This window comes from Triticum aestivum, chromosome 7D, assembly GCF_018294505.1.
Source record: "Triticum aestivum cultivar Chinese Spring chromosome 7D, IWGSC CS RefSeq v2.1, whole genome shotgun sequence".
In the NCBI taxonomy this organism is placed as follows: domain Eukaryota; kingdom Viridiplantae; phylum Streptophyta; class Magnoliopsida; order Poales; family Poaceae; genus Triticum; species Triticum aestivum.
The window spans coordinates 595,828,635-595,847,767 of NC_057814.1; the positions used below are offsets into that span (position 1 = coordinate 595,828,635).

Consider the following 19,133-nt stretch of genomic DNA (forward strand, 5'->3'; position numbering starts at 1 on the left):
TAGAACTCGGAGGTGCCGTACGTTCGGTACTTGATCGGTCGGATCGTGAAGACGTACGACTACATCAACCGCGTTGTGATAACGCTTCCGCTATCGGTCTACGAGGGTACGTGGACAACACTCTTCCCTCTCGTTGCTATGCATCACCATGATCTTGCGTGTGCGTAGGAAATTTTTTTAAATTACTACGTTCCCCAACAGTGGTATCAGAGCCTGGTTTTATGCGTTGATGCTATGCACGAGTAGAACACAAGTGAGTTGTGGGCGATATAAGTCATACTGCTTACCAGCATGTCATACTTTGGTTCAGCGGTATTGTGAGATGAAGCGGCCCGGACCGACATTACGCGTACGCTTACGCGAGACTGGTTTCACCGTTGCGAGCACTCGTTGCTTAAAGGTGACCGGCGGGTGTCTGTCTCTCTCACTTTAGTTGAACCGAGTGTGGCTACGCCCGGTCCTTGCGAAGGTTAAAACAACACCAACTTGACAAACTATCGTTGTGGTTTTGATGCGTAGGTAAGAACGGTTCTTGCTAAGCCCGTAGCAGCCACGTAAAATATGCAACAACAAAGTAGAGGACGTCTAACTTGTTTTTGCAGGGCATGTTGTGATGTGATATGGTCAAGACATGATGTGATATAATGTGTTGTATGAGATGATCATGTTTTGTAACCGAGTTATCGGCAACTGGCAGGAGCCATATGGTTGTTGCTTTATTGTATGAGATGCAATCGCCATGTAATAGTTTTACTTTATCACTAAACGGTAGCGATAGTCGTAAAAGCAATAAGTTGGCGAGACGACAACGATGCTACGATGGAGATCAAGGTGTCACGCCGGTGACGATGGTGATCATGACGGTGCTTCGGAGATGGAGATCACAAGCACGGTGCTTCGGAGATGGAGATCACAAGCACAAGATGATGATGGCCATATCATATCACTTATATTGATTGCATGTGATGTTAATCCTTTATGCATCTTATCTTGCTTTGTTTGACGGTAGCATTATAAGATGATCCTTCACTAAATTATCAAAGTATAAGTGTTCTCCCTGAGTATGCACCGTTGCAAAAGTTCTTCGTGCTGAGACACCACGTGATGATCGGGTGTGATAGGCTCTACGTTCAAATACAACGGGTGCAAAACAGTTGCACACGCGGAATACTCAGGTTAAACTTGACGAGCCTAGCATATAACAAATATGGCCTCGGAACACGGAGACCGAAAGGTCGAGCGTGAATCATATAGTAGATATGATCAACATAGTGATGTTCACCATTGAAACTACTCCATCTCACGTGATGATCGGACATGGTTTAGTTGATATGGATCACGTGATCACTTAGAGGATTAGAGGGATGTCTATCTAAGTGGGAGTTCTTAAGTAATATGATTAATTGAACTTAAATTTATCATGAACTTAGTCCTGATAGTATTTTGCAAATTATGTTGTAGATCAATAGCTCGCGTTGTTGCTTCCCTGTTTTATTTTTGATATGTTCCTAGAGAAAATTATGTTGAAAGATGTTAGTAGCAAAGATGCGGATTGGATCCGTGATCTGAGGATTATCCTCATTGCTGCACAGAAAAATTATGTCCTTGATGCACCGCTAGGTGACAGACCTATTGCAGGAGCAGATGCAGACGTTATGAACGTTTGGCTAGCTCAATATGATGACTACTTGATAGTTTAGTGCACCATGCTTAACGGCTTAGAATCGGGACTTCAAAGACGTTTTGAACGTCATGGACCATATGAGATGTTCCAGGAGTTGAAGTTAATATTTCAAGCAAATACCCAAGTTGAGAGATATGAAGTCTCCAACAAGTTCTATAGCTAAAAGATGGAGGAGAATTGCTCAACTAGTGAGCATGTGCTCAGATTGTCTGGGTACTACAATCGCTTGAATCAAGTGGGAGTTAATCTTCCAGATAAAATAGTAATTGACAGAATTCTCTAGTCACCATCACCAAGTTAGTAGAACTTCGTGATGAACTATAGTATGCAAGGGATGACGAAAGTAATTCCCGAGCTCTTCGTGATCGACGAAGGTAGAAATCAAGAAAAACATCAAGTGTTGATGGTTGACGAGACCACTAGTTTCAAGAAAAGGGCAAAGGGAAGAAGGGGAACTTCAAGAAGAACGGCAAGCAAGTTGCTGCTCAAGTGAAGAAGCCTAAGTCTGGTCCTAAGCCTGAGACTAAGTGCTTCTACTGCAAAGGGACTGGTCACTGGAAGCGGAACTACCCCAACTATTTGGTGGATAAGAAGGATGGCAAAGTGAACAAAGGTATATTGGATATACATGTTATTGATGTGTACTTACTAGTGTTTATAGCAACCCCTCAGTATTTGATACTGGTTCAGTTGCTAAAGAGTAGTAACTCGAAAACGGGAGTTGCAGAATAAACAGAGACTAGTAAAAGGCAAGGTGACTATGTGTGTTGGAAGTAGTTCCAAGATTGATATGATCATCATCGCACACTCCCTATACTTTCGGGATTAGTGTTGAAACTAAATAAGTGTTATTTGGTGTTTGCGTTGAGCAGGAATATGATTTGATCATGTTTATTGCAATACGGTTATTCATTTAAGTTAGAGAACAATTGTTGTTCTATTTACATGAATAAAAACCTTCTATGGTCATACACACCAACGAAAATGGTTTGTTGGATCTCAATCGTAGTGATACACATATTCATAATAATGAAGCCAAAAGATGCAAAGCTAATAATGATAGTGCAACTTATTTGTGGCACTGCCGTTTGGGTCATATCGGTGTAAAGCACATGAAGAAACTCCATACTGATGGAATTTTGGAATCACTTGATTTTGAATCACTTGGTAGTTGCGAACCGTGCCTTATGGGCAAGATGACCAAAACACCGTTCTCCGGTACTATGGAGAGAGCAACAGATTTGTTGGAAATCATACAAACAGATGTATGTGGTCCGATGAATATTGAGGCTCGTGGCGGATATCGTTATTTTCTCACCTTCACAGATGATTTGAGCAGATATGGGTATATCTACTTAATGAAACATAAGTCTGAAACATTTGAAAAGTTCAAAGAATTTCAGAGTGAAGTGAAAATCATCGTAACAAGAAAATTAAATTCCTACGATCTGATCGTGGAGGAGAATATTTGAGTTACGAGTTTGGTCTACATTTAAAACAATGTGAAATAGTTTCACTACTCACGCCACCTGGAACACCACAGCATAATGGTGTGTCTGAACGTCATAACCGTACTTTATTGGATATAGTGCAATCTATGATGTCTCTTACCAATTTACCACTATCGTTTTGGGGTTATGCATTAGAGACAGCTACATTCACGTTAAAAAGGGCACCATCAAAATCCGCTGAGACGACGCCTTATGAACTGTGGTTTGGCAAGAAACCAAAGTTGTCGTTTCTTAAAGTTTGGGGTTGCGATGCTTATGTGAAAAGGTTTCATCCTGATAAGCTCAAACCCAAATCGGAGAAATGTGTCTTCATAGGATACCCAAAGGAGACAGTTGGGTACACCTTCTATCACAGATCCGAAGGCAAGACATTCGTTGCTTAGTATGGATCCTTTCTAGAGAAGGAGTTTCTCTCGAAAGAAGTGAGTGGGAGGAAAGTAGAACTTGATGAGGTAACTGTACCTCATCGCTTATTGGAAAGTAGTTCATCACAGAAACCGGTTCCTGTGACACCTACACCAATTAGTGAGGAAGTTAATGATGATCATGAAACTTCAGATCCAGTTGTTACTGAACCTCGTAGGTCAACCAGAGTAAGATCCGCACCAGAGTGGTACGGTAATCCTGTTCTGGAGGTTATGTTACTAGACCATGACGAACCTACGAACTATGAAGAAGCGATGGTTAGCCCAGATTCCGCAAAATGGCTTGAGGCCATGAAATCTGAGATGAGATCCATGTATGAGAACAAAGTATGGACTTTGGTTGACTTGCCCGATGATCGGCAAGCAATTGAGAATAAATGGATCGTCAAGAGGAAGACGGACGCTGATAGTAGTATCACTATATACAAAGCTAGAATTGTCGCAAAAAGGTTTTCGACAAGTTCAAGATGTTGACTACGATGAGAGTTTCTCACTCGTATCTTTGCTTAAGTCTGTCTGAATCATGTTAGCAATTGCCGCATTTTATGAAATATGGCAAATGGATAAACAAAACTGCATTCCTTAATGGATTTATTAAAGAAGAGTTGTATATGATGCAACCAGGAGGTTTTATCAATCCTAAAGGTGCTAACAAAATATGCAAGCTCCAGCGATCCATCTATGGACTGGTGCAAGCATCTCGGAGTTGGAATATACACTTTGATAAGTTGATCAAAGGATATAGTGTTATACAGACTTGCGGTGAAGCCTGTATTTACAAGAAAGTGAGTGGGAGCACTACAGCATTTCTGATAAGTATATGTGAATGACATATTGTTGATCAGAAATAATGTAGAATTATTCTGCAAAGCATAAAGGAGTGTTTGAAAGGAGTTTTTTCAAAGAAAGACCTCGGTGAAGCTGCTTACATATTGAGCATCAAGATCTATAGAGATAGATCAAGACGCTTGATAAGTTTTTCAATGAGTACATACCTTGAAAAGATTTTGAAGTAGTTCAAAATGGAATAGTCAAAGAAAGAGTTCTTGCCTGTGTTACAAGGTGTGAAATTGAGTAAGACTCAAAGCCCGACCACGGCAGAAGATAGAAAGAGAATGAAAGTCATTCCCTATGCCTTGGCCATAGGATCTATAAAGTATGCCATGCTATGTACCAGATCTATTGTATACCCTACACTGATTTTGGCAAGGGAGTACAATAGTGATCTAGGAGTAGATCACTGGACAGCGATCAAAATTATCCTTAGTGGAATAAGGATATGTTTCTCGATTATGGAAGTGACAAAAGGTTCGTCGTAAAAGGTTACGTCGATGCAAGTTTTGACACTAAATCTAGATGACTCTAAGTTTCGGTCTAGATACATATTGAAAGTGGGAGCAATTAGCTAGAGTAGCTCCGTGCAGAGCATTGTAGACATGGAAATTTGCAAAATACTTACGGATCTGAATGTGACAGACCCGTTGACTAAAATTATCTCACAATCAAAACATGATCACACCTTAGTACTCTTTGGGTGTTAATCACATAGCGATGTGAACTAGATTATTGACTCTAGTAAACCCTTTGAGTGTTGGTCACATAGAGATGTGAACTATGGGTGTTAATCACATGGTGATGTGAATTATTGATGTTAAATCACATGGCGATGTGAACTAGATTATTGACTCTAGTGCAAGTGGGAGACTGAAGGAAATATGCCCTAGAGGCAATAATAAAGTATTATTTATTTCCTTATATCATGATAAATGTTTATTATTCATGCTAGAATTGTATTAACCGGAAACATAATACATGTGTGAATACATAGACAAACAGAGTGTCACTAGTATGCCTCTACTTGACTAGTTCGTTAATCAAAGATGGTTATGTTTCCTAGCCATAGACATGATTTGTCGTTTGATTAACGGGATCACCTCATTAGGAGAATGACGTGATTGACTTGACCCATTCCGTTAGCTTAGCACCCGATCGTTTAGTATGTTGCTATTGCTTTCTTCATGACTTATACATGTTCCTATGACTATGAGATTATGCAACTCCCGTTTACCGGAGGAACACTTTGTGTGCTACCAAACGTCACAACGTAAATGGGTGATTATAAAGGTGCTCTACAGGTGTCTCCAAAGGTACTTGTTGGGTTGGCGTATTTCGAGATTAGGATTTGTCACTCCAATTGTCAGAGAGGTATCTCTGGGCCCACTCGGTAATGCACATCACTATAAGCCTTGCAAGCATTGTGACTAATGAGTTAGTTGCGGGATGATGTATTACGAAACAAGTAAAGAGACTTGCCGGTAACGAGATTGAACTAGGTATCGAGATACCGACGATCGAATCTCGGGCAAGTAACATACCGGTGACAAAGGGAACAACGTATGTTGTTATGCGGTCTGACCGATAAAGATTTTCGTAGAATATGTGGGAGCCAATATGGGCATCCAGGTCCCGCTATTGGTTATTAACCGGAGACGTGTCTCGGTCATGTCTACATAGTTCTCGAACCCGTAGGGTCCGCACGCTTAATGTTACGATGACAGTTTTATTGAGTTTTGATGTACCGAAGGAGTTCGGAGTCCCGGATGAGATCGGGGATATGACGAGGAGTCTCGAAATGGTCGAGGTGTAAAAATCGATATATTGGACGACTATATTCGGACTTCGGAAAGTTTCCGAGTGATTCGGGTATTTTTCGGAGTACCGGAGAGTTACGGGAATTCGTATTGGGCCTTAATGGGCCATACGGGAAAGGAGAGAAAGGCCTCAAAAGGTGGCCGCACCCCTCCCCATGGTCTAGTCCGAATTGGACTAGGGAAGGGGGGCGCACCCTTCCTTCTTTCTCCTTCCCCCTTCCCTTCTCCTACTCCCACAAGGAAAGGAGGAGTCTTACTCCCGGTGGGAGTAGGACTCCCCCCTATGGCGCGCCTCTCCCCTTGGCCGGCTGCCTCCCCCTTGCTCCTTTATATACGGGGGCAGGGGGGCACCCCAGAGACACAACAATTGATCCTTGAGATCTCTTAGCCGTGTGCGGTGCCTCCCTCCACCATATTACACCTCGATAATACCGTTGCGGAGCTTAGGCGAAGCCCTGCGTCGGTGGAACATCATCATCGTCACCACGCCGTCGTGCTGACGAAACTCTCCCTCAACACTCGGCTGGATCGGAGTTCGAGGGACGTCATCGAGCTGAACGTGTGTAGAACTCGGAGGTGCCGTACGTTCGGTACTTGATCGGTCGGATCGTGAAGACGTACGACTACATCAACCGCGTTGTGATAACGCTTCCGCTATCGGTCTACGAGGGTACGTGGACAACACTCTTCCCTCTCGTTGCTATGCATCACCATGATCTTGCGTGTGCGTAGGAATTTTTTTTAAATTACTACGTTCCCCAACAGCATTGCCCGCAACAGACACAAGCTGGGCGCCCGACCAGATGTCGGGCGCCAGAGCGATCCCACCCCGAGGGATGGGGAGAATAGGGCTTTATAGAAGCCATCTACATGCGTCCGGATGTCCGAGGGGCGGACGAGCTGGGAATCACGATCCCACAAACAGTGGATGGAGTTCCGACGTCGCCGCCCATTCGCGATCGCCTGGAAATATGCCGTATTAGCATCGCCCCGCAGCACCCAACGCTGGGTACCGCGGAGCCTCCAGTAAGCTTCTTCATCCGTGTAGATGGTAGCGAGCTGATCCTCGAGATCATATCGCACCATCCACTCATCCGGGGAGATCCCGGAGGTGTCCGCGCGGTAGTCCAAGGCCTGGATGGCTGAAAGGAGGACTTTTTTCCGTTCGCGGAGGTCCCTGCCAAGGTTAGCTCCCCACCCTTTCATGAATTGGCGGCCGAGCTTGGCACAGAACTGCCAGGAGTCCACCGCCGACATGGACCGGTGGGGAGAGGAGCGTGCAGAGGTCCACTTGGCCGCGACCGCCTCCCTGAAGCCCGCTTGGTTGAGCCAGAAGAGCTCGAACCTGAAGCGAGGCGGGGTGGGAGGGCGTTCATCGGCGGTGGAGAGAAGGAGAGGGACGTGGTCCGACCCAATCCGGGTAATCGCACGAAGCGAGGCCAAGGGGCATCTAAGTTCCCATTCCGGGGAGACTAGGACGCGGTCCAAGATGGACCGCGTCGGGTCGGCTTGGCGGTTAGTCCAGGTAAACCTGGCACCCGTCCGCTCAAGCTCGCGGAGGCCGAGATCCGCGATGCAGTCGTTGAACATCTGCATCCTAGGGAGGTTGATTCGGTCATTATTCTTATCATCGGGAGAGCGGATGAGGTTGAAGTCCCCTCCAACAACCACCGGGAAGGTGGAGGCGGAGACCTTCCGTTGGAGCTCATCAAGGAAGGTCGGGGAGCGGCGGTGGTCCGCCGGCCCATATACAATGACAACCTCCCATTTGAAGTTGAGCGCCCTCTCGAAGAGCTCCATGCTAACGAAGAACTCACCCGGTCCATACCGCCAACCTCAAAGGTGGCATCCTTCACACCTAAAAGGATGCCTCCCGAGTGCCCCGTGGTCCCACTAGAAGGGAGCCAATGCCAGGCAAAGAGGTGGGGGCTAAGACGCTCCAACTCGGGAAGAGAAAAATCCGTGCGCAAGGTTTCCTGAATGGCGATGATGTCGATGTGCTCGTCACGCATGTACTCCACTAGCTGGCGACGCCGGCCGTCATGGCCGAAGCCGCGGATGTTCCAAAAGAGGACCCGCATCTAAACCCCCATCGGGGGGCTGCTTGACCCCAGAACAGAGGAGGCGCTACTAGCCCTGAGCGCCGCAGTGCGGGAGCGGGTGCGGCCACGGATTTCCAGTGCAGGGGGCTGGGGAGCCGGAGTGCGGAGGAGGCGGGCCCGGGTCTCAGCGAGTTTCCCATCAAGGATTTCCTGGGCCTGGATCGCAGCAATCTGCTCTAAGGGGGGTCCAACTTCCCCCCTGAAAACGACGGACGAGTCTGCGGCCACCTTGGCGAGGTGGCCCAGCGGAACAGCCTCAAGAGCAGAAAACGAGCAACTGGAAGAACTGGGGGGGATGTCCATCACACCTGGCTCGAGGTTCCGGGCTGCGGCCCGGATCTCAGCGCGCTCGGAGATGGACGGCGGAGGGCCTCCAGTAGGGCGGTCCGCGTCGAGACGGGCACTGCGACGGGAGGCAGTCACCGGAGTCGACGAGGCCCGAGCCCGGCGTGCGTACGGCGCAGTCGGGGGCGGGTGGGGGGCGACGGGGGTGGCCACGTCCGCAGCAACCCCCAGGGGCAGAGCGGTCGGAGAAGCAGTCGTCGCGGGCAGAGAGGTCGGAGAAGCAGTCGTCGCGGGCTCCTGGCAGGCATCGGACCCTGGCAATGCTGGGGAGGGCGGGTCCGGGGCCGGCGGGCGATCCTCCGGCGATGCCGAAACGGCGGCCTCCGGGGAGGCGGCAGCGGGCAGCGCCGGTGCGCCCTCAGGGGAGCCGAGCAGAAGGAGCTCGCCGGAGGGAGGCATGTCCGAAGGGGGGTCCGCCGGGGCCAGAAGGGGTATCTCCAGGGTCGGAGGCGGGGGACCGGGCGCTGGGGTGGAGCAGGGCGAGCGCGGTGAGGAAGGCGGAGCGACGAGAAGGCCGACGCTGGAGATGTCACTCATCTCCGCGGAGGAGGAGGGAGCGGCCGTCGGCAACATCATGGAAGCAGCCCCGACAGCAAGGGTCAGTCCACGCGAGCGGCCCGAGCCAGCGCCCGTCCCCCCACGGCTCGGAGTTGGGTCGCGCGAGGGGGAGCGGTTGTGGCCCGAACGCTCGTCGTTGTCGTCCGGATCCTCGTGGCGGGAGGGGCGTGGCCGGCGGTAGTGGGAGTCGTCACGCCGGTCTGTGCCCCCACCACCAAAGTGCCCATCATCAGAGAAGCGTGGGCGCCCAACGTGGTTGGGAGGCTCGGGGGAGATCTTGAGGTCGAATCCCAGGTCGTTGAAGAAGACGCGAACGGTGACACGGAGCTTGTCGGAGTCGAGGCATTTAACCTTGACCCGGACCTCCTCCTCTTTGCGGAGGGAGAGCTCGTCTACCACCACCACCTTGCCCAGGATCTTGGACATACTGCGAATGACCCGCTCGGACCGGGCGACATCAGGTAGCCCAGCGATGAGGATCCAAGCAGTATCCAGAACTGCGACCGCCTTGGGGTCGGCCTTAGGCTCAGAGATGTTGACCACAAGCTTGTTCAGGGCCAAGGTGATGTCGTCGCTGCGGGTGCAGAGACCCAGGCTGATGGCGTCAGGAAAGACCACGGTGAAAGAACTGGCAGAGGTCAGAGTCACCTGCCAGTCCCACACACGCCGGCACAGGTGGTTGAGCTCGGCCTCGATCATCTCCGAAGAAGCAACACCCACCCCCACGACGGGGACGATCGCCTGGAGCGATGGGGAGGGGGGTGGTAGATCGTCCACCTCGACGTGGAAGAACCCGAGGCCCTCGATGCCATGGCCATACATCATGAGCTCATCAGTCAGCGGACGGTCCGGGCACAGGGCCGCCGGGTGTCCAGTATCCTTGCAGAGGTAGCACATCGGAGGGTTCGTGCACTCCACTTGGTAGTGGCCCGCGATCCCGCAGTTGAAGCACGGGGGCTGGTCACGAGTAGCAACCACATCGGCCAACGCCGAGGTCGCGGGGGAGGGGGCTGGTGCAGCAGGGGGGCGAGCCGGGCCCCGCTTCTTCTTCTTCTTCGCGCCCTGGCGCCATCGCCCCCCATTGCCTCCATTGGTGGGAGGGAAGCTGGGCTGGTTGTGGGGGGGTTGGTAGCGGCGCGAGGGCGCATCGGCGGCAGCAGGAGAGGAGGTACGGGACGGGGACGGAGAACGGGCCCGGCGCCGCTCCGGGGATGAGGACCGCCGCCGGTCAGAGCGCCGCGCCTCAACCACGGGCGACCGGGGACGGTCCCGGCGGTCATCGCGGGGCGGGGAGCGGCGGTCGTCCCGGGCCGGCGAGCGGCGGCTGTCACGGCTGGGGGAATGCCGAGCTTCGCGGGGAGGAGAGCGGCGCGAGGCCCTGGAGTCCAGCTCGCGGCGCAGGTCCGCCTCCCGGCGAAGGCCCTCGGGTGACGAGCGGGACGGGGCACGGCGGTCGTCCAGGCCGCGCTTGGGCCGGCCGGCGTTGTCCCCCACTCGATTGTCATCTCCGGCGAGGGGGCGGGGCCGAGGTCGGGGGAGGGAGGGAGGGCCGGCGCAGCAGGGGCGAGCCGAGGCGGCGGGGGGGAACCGAGGTGGCTGGACTGGAAACCCTTGCGGGGGCCAGATCGAGCGCACTGGAGGAGGCCGGGTCAGCAGGCCTTGGGACGGGCCGGCACCCTCCGTGGGCCTTGGCAGTCCCAGGCCCAGGACCAGCCCAGCCGCAGGCGCAGCGGGAGGCGGTCCAGCCCGGGAGGGGCGGCCCACCACGCAGGCCCGGGACGGGCAGACGGCGAGGGTTTCCCCTACCGCCGCCGGCGCCGGGGGGCGGGGGCAGGTCGCCGGAGAGGAGGGCACGGGCGAACGGCGCGGTGGACGGAGACGAAACGGAGCCGGGAGGAACCGAAGGTGGCGATGAACGGCCGGAAAGGGGTGTGGCGGGCGGGCACGAACAGGTCGGCGGCGATCTCCGGGGGCAGCGTGGCCACCTCGGCCACGGCCACAACGCCCGAAGACCGCCATGACGACCGGGCAGGGCCCAGGTCCGCACGACCAATGGGCGGTGGGATCGTCCCGTCCCCAAGGCCGGGCCTTGCCCCGAAGAGGGCCGAGCTGAGCTCGATCCTCGACGGGACTGCGCTCGCGCACGGGCAGCCGAACCCCCACCCCTGGGGGCAAGGAGCGTCGGCGAGCGAGCAGGGGCGGGAGGGGGGACCCGGTCCCGGCAGACCACAGGGCGGGCGGCGGCGACGTCCTCGTCCTCCGCAAGGTCGGCCCAGATCAGGGGCGTCGAAGCATCGGAGGGGGCAGGGGCGGAGGGGGAGGAGGCCGGGGACGTGGGCGGAGAGGCCGGCGGCGACGCCGCGGTGGGCACGTCGGGGGCATCGCCCCGACAGTCGCCAGAGGCGGGCGCGGGCGCGGGCGACTCCATCCTCGTTTGTTGGTTTTCAGATAGCTGACCCGAAGGTGTTTACCGAGTGCTCCAGGGAGGACTCGCAAAGACCTGACCGCGACGTTCTTGACTCACACGGTTGTGAAGTCACTTTATTTTCTTGATATGACCCCTTTGGTTCTCGGCAACATGTATGCCGAGTGCCCGACATACGGCACAGGACAAAGTTCTGTTTGCCAGAGGGGTGTACGCCATATGCCTTCTGCCGAGAGTAGTTTCCGGAAAAGTTTTTGCCGAGTTTTTCAGGGCTTCGCCGAGTTTCTCGGGCACTCGACAGAGTGGTCAATTCCAGTAGTGATAACATGTAACGCCTAATGCAGCTCTAGCTAAATACACGATGTTTTGACGGTTGGGAACGAAATTGTTCTTCAACTCCTGTAAGTACATATATGAAAGAAAGCATGTACTCATGCCTGCATTTCCAGCTAGCTCACCTGATATATGAAAGGGCAAGAGCTGCGTAAGTCAACATGGTATTTAAAGTCTTACAACCATGCGTTAAACTGGTGGTGTTGGACATTGTGTGTTTGGCACTACGGCAAACCCATGCCTGCATTTCCAGCTAGCTCACTTGATACTATTTTTCCGGCTCCCTATAAAAATATGTGGAAAACTAGCTTAGCATTGTGTAGCTTCAAGAGGAATGAAAATATTTTGATACAGCTGACAGTGTTTGTTCAAAACATGCATCTCCTTTGTAGACTATACAGGTACACAGATGTTCAAATCAAAAACATTGTTTGGCAATCCTGACGACGTACACAATACTAATGTTTTTTTCTTTGCGAGAGTACACAATACTAATGTAACCACCCTATTATTCAAGGAGGATAAAATCAGTATGGAATAATGAATAATCTAAAGCTCGAGTTACTGGGTGGCAGCCAAGAGTCTCCTAAAATGTAAATCTGCAACGTGCAGCGGCTACAAAAAGAATGGAAATTAATTATCCTACTAAACGGCAAGGACATGCCACAAAACCACTAACAGAATGTCATGGTGTGCTGATATAAAAAAATCAGAAATAAGTGCGTATGTACATGGTAAACATCGTAAATGAGATCAAATATTAGCACAATGGGAACTAGGTAGAAAAACAAAGCACCAGACGGACCAACAAGAGACAAAACCTTGCAGAGGGTCATTCTTTTGGATCACACCCTTCCTTCATCACAGGGAATTTAGGAGGCCAAACCATCATAAAGGGTGTGACTCCATACAAGTATCTATCCTCTTGTGTGACCTCATAAACCTTCTTTAACTCCTTACGTTTGATATCAAACAGGTAGAGGACACCATCCGCCTCCAAGAAAAGAAACCCTGAATCGACCCCAACTTCACGTACCATAAGAGAAGGATCACCCACATCGTCAAACATTCTAGTTGATATCATTTGATGGACACATATCTCACGCAAGCAAATGGTATCTACAAGTAACCAGTCGGCGAGGCCTTTCTTATCCGTCATGTCGTAAAGCCAGATGCGAAGATGGGATCCTTTTACATGGATCAGATGGACTCCAGAATCATCATTTGCAAGCGACATGCCGGTGCTCTTATACTCCACCTCTTCCGGGAGGCTAACCAGCGACAAAGATGACGACGGGAGATCCAGCAAGACTAGCATGAAAGTGCCGCTCACAAGGGCCAGATTATACATCTTGTCATGAGAAATCAAACTATTCAATGCCAGCGCAATTTCTTGGATTTCAGGTACAACCGAGGAGTAGATGGCCCAGGTATCGCCCTGCAACACATAGACATCCCAAACTGGCTGCTGCTCTTTAGACCCTAGCGCCAAACAGAAGTAGGACTGGCCGCCGCCATTGGCGAGGATATCATGGTAGTAGTATGTGAAGCCGTCATGGATGCTGGTGCTGGGAACTGGTGGGAGGACGGCCGTGTATGTTGCAGGGCACAAGGGGCTGCGCACCATTACTTCGGGGTGCCCGTGCCCATGGAAGACGTGGACGAGGCCGTTCCGGCAGTCTAGGTCGAACCACTCGCTGCGCAACCAGTCGCCGCGCAAGGAGTCCAAATTGAAGCTAGCGCGGCGGGCAACGGCGGCGAGCTCAGGCGGCTGAGGCACCGGCACGAACTGCGGGGATTGCTTCTCGGCGGATGCATGGGCCCTGGTGACGACGTAGAAGCCGAGAAGGCTGGGCGAGTGGAGGTCGCCGAAGCGACGGAGGAAGGCGGGCGCGGAGGCGAGGCGGAGCCAGCGCTTGCAGACGAGCGCGGCGCGGACGAAGCTTGTGGGGAAGGCGACGCGGGCGAGGATCTCGCCCAGGAGATCGTCATCGTCGAGCACTGCCGAGAAGACCGCTGCGGCCGCCGCCGGCTCGCTCTCCCCTTCCATCTTCGCTAGCTCTCGATGTGGTTCGGGGGTCCTGTTGAGGATGAGAATCTGTGGTAAGAAACAGGAGGGTTTAGGGTTTTACTTATACGTTTACTTACCTGGCATAGAGTCCGTTCAGGTTTACCCCTCGTCCACTCACGGATCCGTCTTGGTTTCTAAATCGCGAACAGTCAAATTTCCTCACCAAAGTCATCAACTTTATTGTCGTTCTTCTTCGTGTCCGGTAGCGGCACTCTTGATGCGAGTGGAGATGCGAGCGGAGAACGCTAACACACGAATGCAGTGATGTCTCATTTAACTACACCACAAATGCGAAACATGCTGACTAAATAGAATGAAACTGAGCCTACTTACAGTTGTTTATCAGATCATGCAATTTGTTTCAGAACAGTGGTGTCTATCCAAAAAGTTGTGAAGGGATCATACAAGCTAGCAGCAACAGTAAGATCATCCAATCAAAAAGTAGGACATCAGGCCCAAGAATGGGCATCACATTTTGCGCATCTGTTCGTAAGATGTACTCTCTCTGTAAATAAATATAAGAGCGTTTAGACCACTAAAGTAGTGATCTAAATGCTCTTATTATATTTCTTTACGGAGGGAGTATCTACCAGCAGCTTCTCCAGGTGGGCTTAAAAATACCATTCTACATAGAAACTAAATAAGCTTGCAAAAACCACTCATCATACTAGTAAAGCCGGAGATGTTATATAGGAGTAGAAATCAACCTACATTCTCTAAAGCTTAAGAAAGACAAACTCCTGAACCGACGGCGTCTCCCCGATCAACTTGAGAGCTTCCTTGTCAGGCTCCTCATCAATCCCAATGGCCATGATGGCCTGCTTCCCCGGAGCAATCCTGCCAACGCTCATAAAGTTGACATTCAGGTTCATCGTCCCGAGAATCAATCCCACCTTGCCGATGATGCCCGGCTGGTCGACTTGCCGGCACAGCAACAGGTTGCCCTCAAGGCTGACGTCGACGCTGAAAGGGCCGACGAGCGTGAGATGCGGCGTGCCATCCTTAACCTTCCCCTCCACCCTGATGTCGCCGTCGTCAGACAACGCGCCGGCGAACTTGGACTCCACATTGGCAAGCTGGACCTGGATGGAGTTTATAGGGGCCTCGGGGGAGCCGTCGAGGAGGATCTGCTCCTCGATTATGCGGAGCCCTCGTTGCTTGGCAACGTAGTCGGCATTGACAATGTTGACAAATGCGCTCGAAATGGGTTCGACGATGCCTTTTGTGACCATGCCGCGGAGAATTCTTGTGTCCAAGTCATCCGGGTCTCTGGCCGATGAGTAGACAATCTTGACTGCCTTGATCCCACTGCCACCAGCGACGAGTTGCACGGCGAGACGTCCCAACTTCTCAGCAAGGACGACATATGGGGATAACTCGGCTAAAACCTGTCGGAACAGATGAACTGTTCAAACTGAAGCAGAGTGTGCATTATGCTGTAAGTACAAAAGTATAGTCCTTGGCAATGGGAGTACCTCAGCAGAGACCATTGGGGCATTGACAGCAGTGGCAGCCAGTTCGCCTTTCAACGCACCGATAACAGCCTCTGCAATTTCAAGGGCAACGCCTTCCTGTCGACGAACAACAGGCAAAGTTAAGAGGATAAGCGAGCAGAATGTGGTGCAGAGATCGTTGCAAAACAAACAGCAAACCTGTGCTTCTGTTGTGCTAGCTCCAAGGTGCGGCGTCACCGTGACATTTTCATGGTGTACTAACTTGCTGTCTTTCGGCGGTGGCTCTTCAAAGAATACGTCGAGTGCTGCCTGACACACATCACGAAGCAATCAGAAAAAGGCCAATGGAAACCTTTTGAAACAAAAAAAAGAAGAGAAATGTGTACTGTCTATGCTAAAAGACCTATACCCAAGATAATGGCATAACTAAATGAATCATGACAACTGTTTGACAGCAATATGCACTATCAACATTTGGATCAATGGACATGAGAAAAAAGACTACCTGTGCAACAGTCCCATTATCAAGTGCTCTCAGCAATGCTTCTTCATCGACCACTCCACCCCTCGCAACATTGATAAGCCTGACTCCTTTCGTCATTTTTGCAAAAGTCTCATCGTTGAAAATTTTTGTTGTTGACGGTGTCAGAGGCATATGCAGTGATATGAAGTCTGCAGTAGAGATGGCATCATCGAACGATACAAGATCTACACCGATAGCCCGGGCTCTGTCAACGGGAGCATACGGGTCATGAGCAATGACATCCATTCCAAGTCCTTTCGCGCGTCGAGCAACTTCTGAACCGACCTTCCCAAAGCCCATAATAGCTATTGTCTTTCCAACCAGGGAAACTCCAACATATTTGCTACGCTGCCATTTGCCTGAATATGCACAAAGCAAATCATGAAACTGTATTAGCAATGCTGATGAATGTTCTGAACAAAACAATTACTCTGTTTTTTGCACACAGTGGCTCAAATTTATGTACTTCAGTCTTCAATTTCACTGTGCTAATTCAATATGATGTGCATAGTGTAAAATTTCAGTTTACTAATTCAAGCTAGCAACGATAAAAAAACGAAGCTACAGCAGTCATATATTTCATAGAGCAACAGTGTAAAATCATTAGGTGGATCGCCGAACAGGATCAAAATGTTGGTAAAGTTTAAAAGGAGACAAGTATTCAATGGATTCACTGCTGAAAATTAACTATACAAGAGTACACGTTTCAATACCAAAAGTTTTGACAGCTACTAACTTGCACATGAAGTAGATCAAATTAATTAGTCCACATTATGCATTGATCAGAAAAATCATAGGATTATGCGATGGAGCGAATTGTCCCCTAGGCTAGGTACCCACATTTTGGAGCAATCATATACTATATTCCATAGAGTAATAGAAACAAACTTATAGGTGGAGCATAAGAGATAGTCAAATGTTGGTAAAGTTTGCAAGCAGATAACTGCTTGATATGTGAATTCTCCGTGGCCGTAGGTAACAACCTTATCCATCTACCTACGCGTCCTTAGGGTGTGGATAGCATTCGCTCGTGGGGAGAAAACGGAGGGGCGTACCGGCCTTGAGCGAGGCGTCGGCCTGGGCGACATTGCGAGCCATGGCGGCGAGGAGCGCGACGGCGTGCTCGGCGGCGGCGACGGTGTTGGCGGTGGGCGCGTTGACGACGAGGCAGCCGGCCTCGGTGGCGGCCTGGAGGTCCACGTTGTCGATGCCGACGCCGGCGCGGCCCACGACGCGGAGCCGCCCGCGCGCGGCCTCGAAGACCTCCCGGGTCACCCGCGTGGCGCTGCGCACCACCAGCGCGTCCACCAGCGACACCTTGGCGCGCAGCTCCTCCGCCGTCAGCTCGTACGCGCAGTCCACGTTCGCGAACGCCCGCAGCAGCTCCAGCCCCGCCGCGCCCAGCTTCTCCGTCACCAGCACCGTCGGCCGCCCCCCGCCCGCCGCCCTCGCCGCGACCCTGGCGGATGCCGGACACACTGAGGGCGCCGCGACGTGCCTGATGGAGCGGAGAAGGAGACGGCGGTGGTGCGGGGAGGCGCGCGCTGGCTGCGCCTGCAGGGACGGCGCCGCACCGGTGGCGGGCTCGGGCTGCGCGGCGAGGAGGTGGCGGAGCGGCGTGGCCAATGCCATGGCGTAGGTAGCTGTGGGCAGCAGGGAGCGCGGTGTGGGCTGCGTGGCTGATTGGTTGGACGATCGGAATCTGGAACGTTTGTTGTTCGGCGGACGATGGGAGGCGCGTGTTCCGCCTAGCGAGGGACAGCTTTGCTCCCTCGCTTATCTGGAGACTGTTTGGTGTCGTCCGCACAGGCACAGCATTTCAGTAAGCGAAAGCTGGAGGCCCCTTGTCAGAGGAACTCCTCCAAATTCCCCAAAATCTTGTACTACTAGTAAAGGCCAAGGAGAAATTCAAGAAAAAACGATGACATAGGTTACACATGTACTCCCTCTGTAAAAAAATTGTAAGAGCAACTCCAACGGGCCGACCCAAACGGATGGCGTTTTTGTCCGCTTTTTATCCGTTTGGGTCGGCCGCCCGCCCGCCCGCCGTCCGCCCTCTTTTAGTTTTGGGTCGGCAGTGCGTCCAACGGGCCGACCATTTCATGACCGTGCGCGCTTTAGATCATGCCAGCGGCCATGCCGCCGCCCTGGTTTTGGCGCTCCAGCGCGGGGGGGAAAGCGGCCTAGCGCGCGCTGGTATTCGTGCTCCAGCGCGCCGCGGCCGGCGCTCGTTATAAGAAGGCGCTCCCTCCACACTCTGCCCCGCTCGTTGTCCGCCGCCCACTCGTCTCGCCTCTGCGCCACGATGTCGATCCGCCGGCTGGGCGCTTCGGATTTTCGCGGAGTCCGCGAGCGCCGCTCCGGCGCCTTCTCCTCCGAGATCTGGTTTCGCGAGAAACGTCTCATCCTCGGCACCTTCGACACCGCAGAGGAGGCGGCCCGCGCGCACGACGCGGCGGTGTGGCGCCTCCTGAGGCCTCGTCGGGATATGAATTTTCCCGACGTGTCGAGCCAGCGGGCGCAGGATCTGGCGCCTCTCCCGCGGCTTTTCACCGACGAGGATCGTCGTGTCCACCGGAGGCGGCAGCGTCGCCTTGCCTCGCCGAGATGGACGTGGAAGCCATGGTGGTGTGGCGCGAACGCTTCCCGCAGGACATCGTCGATGAGCGCCAGTTCTACAAGCAAAGGAGGTTGGAGAGGGACGCGAGGAGGACGGAGCGAGCCGCCTATCGGGAGGACAAGCGTTCGCGGAAGCAGGCCGCTCAATTGAAACTAAAGCTACGAGAAACGTCGGGTTGGGACTTTGAAGACGAGCAGCATGCTGACGCCTACATTCAGACGTCGGAGGAGGACATTACCGAGTCGGTGTCAGAAAGCGACGAGTAGTGGTCTTTTCTTTTATCGGAAAAAATGGCCGGCAGTGTCACGGTTTCTGACACCAATGTATGAACTATCTATGTATCCATTTTATCGAAAAAAATGGCCGGCAGCGTCGGCGACGAAGCAGGCGGGCGATGGTGTGCTGTTTGATGTGGAGCGGCCAATCCAATG

General features: G+C 52.2%; 2 protein-coding genes across 2 annotated transcripts; both read right to left on the reverse strand.

Moving 5' to 3' along the window:
• Window positions 1-12,730: 12,730 nt before the first annotated feature.
• Window positions 12,731-14,374, reverse strand: LOC123166657 (uncharacterized). Its single transcript, XM_044584460.1, has 2 exons — window positions 14,183-14,374; window positions 12,731-14,115 (listed from the first exon to the last, which is right to left on the reverse strand). Exons 1-2 carry the CDS (start codon window positions 14,275-14,277, stop codon window positions 12,867-12,869), a joined length of 1,344 nt encoding a protein of 447 aa, XP_044440395.1. The 5' UTR covers window positions 14,278-14,374; the 3' UTR covers window positions 12,731-12,866.
• A 396-nt stretch (window positions 14,375-14,770) lies between these two features.
• On the reverse strand, window positions 14,771-17,926 carry LOC123166656 (D-3-phosphoglycerate dehydrogenase 3, chloroplastic). Its single transcript, XM_044584459.1, has 5 exons — window positions 17,138-17,926; window positions 16,065-16,441; window positions 15,758-15,868; window positions 15,581-15,676; window positions 14,771-15,493 (listed from the first exon to the last, which is right to left on the reverse strand). The coding sequence occupies exons 1-5, from the start codon at window positions 17,712-17,714 to the stop codon at window positions 14,822-14,824; spliced, it is 1,833 nt and encodes a 610-aa protein (XP_044440394.1). The 5' UTR covers window positions 17,715-17,926; the 3' UTR covers window positions 14,771-14,821.
• Window positions 17,927-19,133: the final 1,207 nt, after the last annotated feature.

Excerpts from the sequence above, each read along its gene's own strand:
- LOC123166657 (XM_044584460.1), bottom strand. The coding sequence starts at position 14,277 with ATGACTTTGGTGAGGAAATTTGACTGTTCGCGATTTAGAAACCAAGAC. Across the intron at positions 14,116-14,182 it reads CTGAACGGACTCTATGCCAG|GACCCCCGAACCACATCGAG; the intron begins GTAAGTAAACGT and ends CATCCTCAACAG.
- LOC123166656 (XM_044584459.1), bottom strand. The coding sequence starts at position 17,714 with ATGGCATTGGCCACGCCGCTCCGCCACCTCCTCGCCGCGCAGCCCGAG. Across the intron at positions 16,442-17,137 it reads CGACGCCTCGCTCAAGGCCG|GCAAATGGCAGCGTAGCAAA; the intron begins GTACGCCCCTCC and ends GTGCATATTCAG. Across the intron at positions 15,677-15,757 it reads CTAGCACAACAGAAGCACAG|GAAGGCGTTGCCCTTGAAAT; the intron begins GTTTGCTGTTTG and ends GTTCGTCGACAG.